Source organism: Ruditapes philippinarum, unplaced genomic scaffold (assembly GCF_026571515.1).
Source record: "Ruditapes philippinarum isolate M1 unplaced genomic scaffold, ASM2657151v2 ctg3865_1_1_1_1, whole genome shotgun sequence".
NCBI classification, from domain to species: Eukaryota; Metazoa; Mollusca; class Bivalvia; order Venerida; family Veneridae; genus Ruditapes; species Ruditapes philippinarum.
This window is the reverse complement of record NW_026859436.1, coordinates 157,686-166,126: the sequence shown is the minus strand read 5'-3', so window position 1 is coordinate 166,126 and position 8,441 is coordinate 157,686. Positions and strand designations below refer to the sequence as shown.

The 8,441-nt window shown below is 32.6% G+C and overlaps 1 protein-coding gene across 1 annotated transcript; it reads right to left on the bottom strand.

Annotated features, from left to right (window-relative positions):
• Positions 1-589: 589 nt before the first annotated feature.
• On the bottom strand, positions 590-6,595 carry LOC132756522 (17-beta-hydroxysteroid dehydrogenase 14-like; the record flags this gene model as incomplete). The annotated part of the gene is given in 9 exon segments (XM_060747615.1): positions 590-686; positions 1,813-1,880; positions 2,417-2,521; positions 2,920-3,011; positions 3,390-3,456; positions 4,157-4,254; positions 4,693-4,731; positions 5,627-5,740; positions 6,436-6,595. Coding segments are annotated over 8 exon segments (654 nt in total), but the record flags the coding sequence as incomplete, so codon positions are not given.
• Between the last annotated feature and the right edge of the window lie 1,846 nt (positions 6,596-8,441).

The window sequence follows — 8,441 nt, the reverse complement described above, 5'->3', positions numbered from 1 at the left end:
GTTTTTTTTCCATTTTTATCTTTTCTTTTTCTTTTTGACCGTTTAAGCTAGTATATTTTCAATGCAAAGTACTTCATGTCTATGTAAATACCTTTGATATACAATGTATTTTCAACTAAATGAACTTTGTGAATGATAATGCCATGAACTGTATATATGTAAACTGTTATAATTGGGAGAGGACACTCATAAGCTTTCATAGCTGACTGCAAAATCTCAAATGTATTGTGTTAATATTGTTCATTATGCAAAATGTAAATATTCTAAATATGTTTTAAACTAACCATAATGCTACATTCTACAATATGTAAGCAAGAAAGCAAATGATTAATCTTCATACAGAGACAACCTTTTTCTTTCTCCAAAAAACTACGTGACAATTCCAGCGATTAATTAATCAAGTTTTTAATAGCCATATAATTCGGTGGTCTTTTAAAGAATAACATATACATAAAGTTTTTGAAAGACCGACAAACATCAAAGCCTAAAAAATGTAACATTTTAAGGAAATATTTCAATAAATAAATATCAACAAAAACGCTACTCGAAAATGTCTTGCTCACTATCATTTAGAATTTATAAGAATTACCTGAGAATCTTCACCAGTTTTAATACATGCCTCATAATCGCCCGTACCTCTAGCACTGTCCTCCCACATTGGTGTCCAAACATTACCTGGCGAAAATCTGAAGTCACAATACCATATAAATAACTAAAATTTACTACGTTATAATATAGTCAGGAAACACCATAAATTATGGCGAATCCAATCACGAGACAAAATCCAACGTGATTTAACCCTAACCCATAACCGGATGATTTTTTTAAAGGACCTGGCCAGATTCGATGTTTTGAATTTTTTATATTATCAACTTTGGGGATATCAAAATGAAAAATTTGACGTTGTTTAACCAGCGGAATAGAGCATGAGCATACAACGTGGGTGTTGTAGTTCGGCTTATTTGCGCACGTCACCAGAATTAACTATATGGCCCTGAACGTCTGCACACATGCAAGTCCGGTAATCGATCCCTCTTCAGCTGGGTATTTGAGCCGTGTCATGACAAAACCATCATAATGGGTTTGCGACCAGCATGGATCCAGACCAGCCTGCGCATCCGCGCAGTCTGATCAGGATCCATGCTGTTCGCTTACCAAGTCTATTACAAGTAGAGAAACTGATAGCGAACAGCATGGATCCTGATCAGACTGCGCGGATGCGCAGGCTTGTCTGGATCCATGCTGGTCGCAAACCCATTATGTTGGTTTTGTCATGACACGGCTCATTTTTTTTTTACCAAATGTCTTCCTCAAGCCCATACTTCGTTGGAATGTGGGCAAGCAGCCGACAATTCTTCCAGGGCATCATGGTTCCATACTAAGCGCCACTCTCCCGAGTTAGTTCAGGCTTGCCCGGCTTAATACAGGGTGGCAAAGGCTTATCATGTTTGGGTTAATTATTGAATTTATTCAAAACATTTGAATGACAAAAGGTAACAGCACAGATGTATCCGTATTTTAATCATTTTATTAGTTAGCCGATCTGTATTTTGATTACAATGTTTGGCTTCATGTCATATACTTCATCGCTGTTATAAACAGGAATGAATCATGATGAGAGTGTAGTAACTTAATGAACAACACAAACCATTTTGCATCACTCCAAGAACACGAGTTATTTTTCATAATTTTCAAATAAAAGCATCAATTATACTCTACCGGGTATGATTTATTCAAACTTTTATTTATTCATAGTTTAAATATTAATTTTATTTCATTTTGTATACTAGTTACAAGTTCAATTTGACTCACGTATTCACTCTAACACCATGTTCAGCTTCATCTATTGCCAAAGCCTTTGTCAAAGACGTTACTCCACCCTAAAAGTAAATTATGTAAAAGTTGAGAAAAAAACAACAACAACAACATCTTAACATCTAAGGTCGCTCTATTTGGGCTGTTTAAACTCTTATTAATATTTAACAATTGCTGGACAGTTCCAGTAGCAAAAATAGAAAACAGAAAATATTGATGAGACTTATAATGAGGGAATGATGATAATATATTATTGTTAATATTTTCGAGCAAATTTTCAGGATTAAAGAACATCGAAATCCGGTTTATCATAACAATTAACTGTCACGTTTATAGAAAAATATTGAACAAATGCAAGAGTCCGCTGTCATATTATAACTGTCCGCTGTCATATTATATCTTATAGATACATGTACTTTTGAAATGTTATATGGTTCAGTAGAATCGGATATATAACAAACTACTGTTATATAGATTGTAACTGGTTATATGGTCGTGTATAACTGAAGTTTGCAATATAACCAGAGTCGATTAGTCTTTAACCGCTAATATTGGACCATATAACATGTCAAAAATATTTTAATAGAAGGAGCCGATTTACCTTGGTTGCAACGTAAGTACAAGCCCCTGGTTGGCCGATCTCTCCAACAAGACTGGAGTCCTGGATCAAACAACCTTTTGTTTTTCGGAGATATGGCATGGCATACTACAATAAGGTAAAACAATGTCAGACAGTCTGAGCCCTCATGGAGCATTAACTGTCTGGTATTTCATAGAAACAAGACATGCAGTTATATTACATGCTTAACATTAATTTAAAGAACATTTCAATTTTTTTCCAAACGATTTCTATTTGTTGATTGTTTTTACTTGTGATGTAAAGTACTTGTATGAATCAATTTTGAACATCATATTTGAAATTCCCATATAAGTTCTTACGTTAAACAATAGGGAAGCACCGGATACACATTTGCAACAATTAGAAGTATACAAAGTTAGAAAGCAAAATCAAATACTCGAATATCTTATTTCCAAAGAAACTAAGCAAGTATGTACATAAATTAAATTGTATATGCTCCCTTGTTACAAGAACAAATGTGTTACCTTGGCAACTAGGAAATAACTAACAAGATTCACGTCTAGAACTTTGCGGAAATCATCGGCGGAAATTTCATCAATTTTCATCACGGGTGGATCTAAAAATGACAAATAAATAATAAAGCTTCAAACTGTCAGGGGAACGTGCTGAGCGACATCTTACAAAATGTAAATTGCAATTAATGGAATAGGATAGTAAAATAATTGTAACAGATTTGTTCCCCTTGATTTTTAAGACCTTCATTTGTTCTTATGTGGTACCGACACAGTCGATGTCATACATGGCAACTTTCCAGCTTCTGTGGTGGAATGCTCCTTCATTCATTATTTCAGGCACGAGCAGGCACCTTAGTAGAATGTTCTACAAGACATTAAAACATTTATAACATCAATGAAGAACTTTATTAACAATAACCATGAAATACTTTGTTTAGATAAAATATTGTTATGAAAGTCAGAATATAAACTAGACTTACGTTGTCCGGCATTGTTTATAACACAGTCAATCTGTCCATACTTTTCTACTGTAGTTGCAATTAAATTCTGGAATAAAGAATATAAATTTTTCATCTTGGTTGGGTTCAAGTCATCCCATTATGCAAATTTTAGTATATATCTTTGATACTTATAGAAAAGACTCTGGGGTATTCCATTAAAAAACTTTTTTTCAAATGTTTATGAGGGAATATACTCATTCATTTATGTATGTCATTATTTCTTTATGTTATGCCAATAGCTTGAATTCGAAAACGAAAATCAGCATTTCATATTGAATGCTGCCAGCTTATCTGATTTACCCGGTTTTCTAGAAATTGTGAAGATTTAGCGTTATTTTTCTATAATTTTGAAAGAGGGTGAGTGATATAAACAAAATTGTACAACTCCGATTTTCCTTAAATAAACAAGACATAAAGGCTTGAGATATTGTGAAATGTTTATATAACTCTGGTTTCTTGTAATTATTTTACAATAAGAGACGACGCTTCTCAATCTAATTTTGAAATTCTGTTGTAATACTGTTTCGTGACTGAAAATTAAAGGTACATTGTATATACATGTATTTTTCGATTATGAAAGTGGCATTTCTTTTAGTTGTTGCATGAAGACCCTTCTTCAAATTGTGAAGGGGTCTTAAATCGGCCCAATGTTATGTAGTGAAAAAATCCCTCATTGCTAGCTTTTTTCTCAAATTGTCCATTCTCATATAATTTATATTTCTATGTGTATGATGGTTATCATTTACCTTTATATCATCTTCTTTTGTCATATCACATCGTACAAATAATGCTGAACCAGGTCCCTTAGCGTTCATCTGCTTTTCTAATTCTCGACCTTCGGTTTCTGTAAGAAAAAGAAAATAAGAACACACGCATCCTGAAGATCGTTGTTTCATTTCAAGTCTAACACTACTTGTTTTGGGGGTTTGAACTTACATGTATTTTTAAAAAAAATTAAACATTAAAGTTTTTAAACATTACTGTCCGCCACTCTCCCGAACTGTTTATGTCTACATACTAGTATGTTATTAATCGAGTTAAAATTACGATAGAAGTTTTATGACAAAAAAAACTTACTAGTTCTTTTTAAATTATTTTAACATGTCCTTGTTATTTTTTAACTTGTCGGGAAAACATAATGTAGCACCAAACTCAATACATATAAACCGGAAGTTAAACTTAAGAACATGTTTTTCAATAGCGATGAAGGGGAAAAACGAAAGCAGTAAGTGCAAACTACGAGGTTCAAAGAGTAACTGGACAAGTTATTCATTTATCTTACCTCCTCGTGAACAGAAAACAACCTTTGAACCATGTTGTACTGAAAGAAGAAACATGAACATTTAAACTTATTTATTTCATTACATGTTAATATCAGACTTTAAAAGTTCAGATCTTCTCTCTTGTACCATCGTCGGTTACCGACGGTATATATTCTGTACATGTACATGTACCCACGGTATATATTCCGTACATGTACTCGTACATGTAATTTAGATAATGTACTATGACTTTACTACCGTGGGTAACCGACGCTGACTCTCTGCATCCCGATGTATGTCAGTGTCAATAAGAAACTGAATTTATCAATGTTAATTTTGTGACATGAAAAAAAGTTTAAACATACATGTAAAATAAAAATTTTAAGTGACTCATGCACAAAACAATTATTACTGAGATCACAGTGATAAATTAAAACAAAATGCTATGTATGTACTTGTATTAATTAAATTACCATAAAACTTGTCAGAGTCAGGCGAGGGTATCATTGTTCAACCGATTTTTCGCGAGAAAGATTTTCATATTACTTAAATATTTGAAATAATTTAAAGTTACCCTGAAGACTTATAAAGAAAATCAACATATTTTCTCAGTTATAGGAACACTATGCCCATCCAAGAGCAAATGGTGAATGTACAGGTAAAAATAAAAGTAAGTTAACATTTTTTAATGATTGTGTTCAATTTTATCATGCAATTTTAAATAATAAATAAGCCACGTAACACACGTATATTTTTTTAAATAACGTTCGGAATACATTGGTAGCTTTCAAAGAGTGGAACAGTCCTTTATAATTTAGGTAGTTTTTACTTCAATTATCAACATTTTTCATTATTATTTGTCAATCAACAAAATAAAAGTCAATCTACATATTCAGCTCAACTTGACAGCGAAAAATGAGCATATAATGTCACTTTATGTCAGGAAAGTCTTACCGAAAACTTCGACGCAACCTTTACCAATTCCTTTACTGCCACCTGTAACTATGGTAACTTTGTCTTTGTATCTTAGTGCTTCAGCCATTTTGTGTGTAATTACTAATCTTTGAACTAAAATGACCATAGGTGTTGATATTATCAGTACATGTATATAACTAGAGTGAATGTAATAGTTGACTTACATGTATACGAAATATCAATTATGGTTAGGTAAATATTAGTTCACGTTGTTAAACTTCGCTTTCTGACAAGTCAGTTATGAGAAAATGATATAATACAAAACTTTAAAATTTTATTTTAAACTTCCCAAAAGATTTCACTAACAGATTAAAAACGCTAAACATATTTATTTAAGCTCGATTGCGAAACAAGTTCTTGCACTTTATATTAATCACTTTCGAGTCCGCTTCCTGGAACTAACCAGTACTGGTGTCATATGAAGAAACATGGTCGTGACCCGGTTAGGGCTCGAACGCATGATCCCTGCATGGGTTAAGAGGCAGACACCTTAACCACTAGACTACCTCGTGAAGTGCTCTGCAATGCCAGAATAGCCAAACGATTGTCAAAGTTCAGATAACTCACGACATAATCAAATACACAATGTGTACATGTACTTAAAACCAAGTGAGACAATATTACGCCTATCTTCTCCTTTCCTTATACGCCCCTGCCAATATTCGATAACGTGTACTTTGTTTTATTTTATATCTATATACTAAAAACATTTGTAGTATATACGGAAGTGAAATGCAAATCAGATATATTTAGCTCCAGTTTATAAAACAAATTTTGCTATTACATACCTTTGACAGATGTTCCGTTTCTCTCAAACACACACGGCTATCTATTTACTTAAAAGGTCCAAATTTCGACAGATAACAGCCACTAAACTGTATCAGTCAAATTAGTCGTGCTCTAACATTTGCCTCCCTTGAATTCAGTGACGTAGCCTGATTTTGTACCAGCTTGTTATTATTTAACCGGAAAACGATGCAAAAGGTTTAAACAATTACTGGCGAACAGTTTTTTTGTTTAAAGTTTGCGTAGCACTAAAATATCGAAAATTCAAGATAAGATTTTAAATTAAATCGATATGTACTAGATCATTACCGGATTCGCAAAATTGTCTCAATTTTTATCTTAGGACCGACTTAAGACTCCATGAAACGCAGCCCAGTATTATTTCTTTCCAAAAGTAAAACTTTACAGTAAATCATACCTCTAACAATATCTTTTGGCAGTAACCAAATTGTCTCCCAAAGGGTGGTTGCTATACAGAGGTTGTAATTTACTTACAATTAATATATACCACGGATTTATATTACAAATATATAAATCCGTGTATATACTTAATGTTCTATTCATCTTAAAATAAAACTATTTTTTCTGCAGCATAACATCATTTGAAAGAACATATATAATAAACATAATTTTAATACAGGAAATAAGTGTATTCAATATCAGCTGTTGTGCTTAGAACTGTGAAGTTTTTGATTTTGGTTGATTTTAAATGATAAATTGGTTGATTTTAAATGATTAATTATTAACAAAATGTTTCATTTTTCTGTTAAGAATGTGATATTATAATCTTATTACATGCCCATTCAATATTTTTTATAATTCTGATGAAACATTTCACAGAAACACAGAAATAAATATAAAAAATAATGAGCAATTATCATATTATTGCAAGCAATATAAGTCCTCTACTGTTTAGCACCCCAGCAACATTTGAAGGCCTATGTGCTAATGTGTCAACATTTCTCTATTTTAATTAAATTTGTTTGAAAAGTTACAAGTTCTTTAATTATAATCGAAGATATAGTTTTTTGGGATGGCCAGACAGACAGACAAATAGACTTAAGGCAAATTTTTTAATATCCCTGGTTGTAACCAGAATATTACTTTAACACTTATAAAAAAAGCAAAATTCTTTCACCAAAGAGGAGATAGCTGAGCCGCGCCATGACAAAACCAACATAATGTGTTTGCGACCAGAAAAATATTTTTGTCTGAAGGTACAAGGCATAGAGTTTTGCTGTTTGCTATATAATATCATCTATTGGTCCTCTTCCAAAGCTGTTCAAAATTTTCCCCTAGTGTCAAAATTGGCCCTGCCCGGGGGCATTGATTCTCATTATATACACATAGTAAAATCAGAAACTAAAACAAATGTTTTCTGAATTGGAGAAAGCTACCGCTTAGATATTTGATATGAAATGTTGTTTGGTGGACCTGTATCAAGATTGTTTTGAATTAAACCCTTGGGTCAAAATTTTGCCTTGCCCAAGGGGACAGTGACCTATTTTCTTGTCCTTTGATGTACAGCAATAAAAGTTTGACCATGTGCACAGTTTTAGTTGTAAAATTGAACTTTGATATCAGGTGACCTAGATTTTGATAATGTGACCTACTTTCTTGTCTATGAAATTTGAACCATGTGCTTAGATTAAGATGTAAAGTGAACTTTGATATCAGCTGACCTAGATTTTGACAAAGTGTCTTACTGTGTTGTCCTTTGATGTAGTCATGAAATTTAGGCTGTGTGAAATATGACCTGCACCACCAAATTCACTAGACTCAACTACATTGATATATTCCTACTCTTATCTTTTATTTGAATAACAATAGATTTGACCACTAATCTGATAATAAGAATTAGATAGGTCAGGGATCTATGCATTATGACAATCTTCAATTGTATAGAAACAAAAAAGATCTGTTCATACACTACTATTTAGTGTTGTATTAATGCGGTGGCATAGCATTTTTCACAAATGCAATCTTGTTAATATTTTACTTTTGGCGG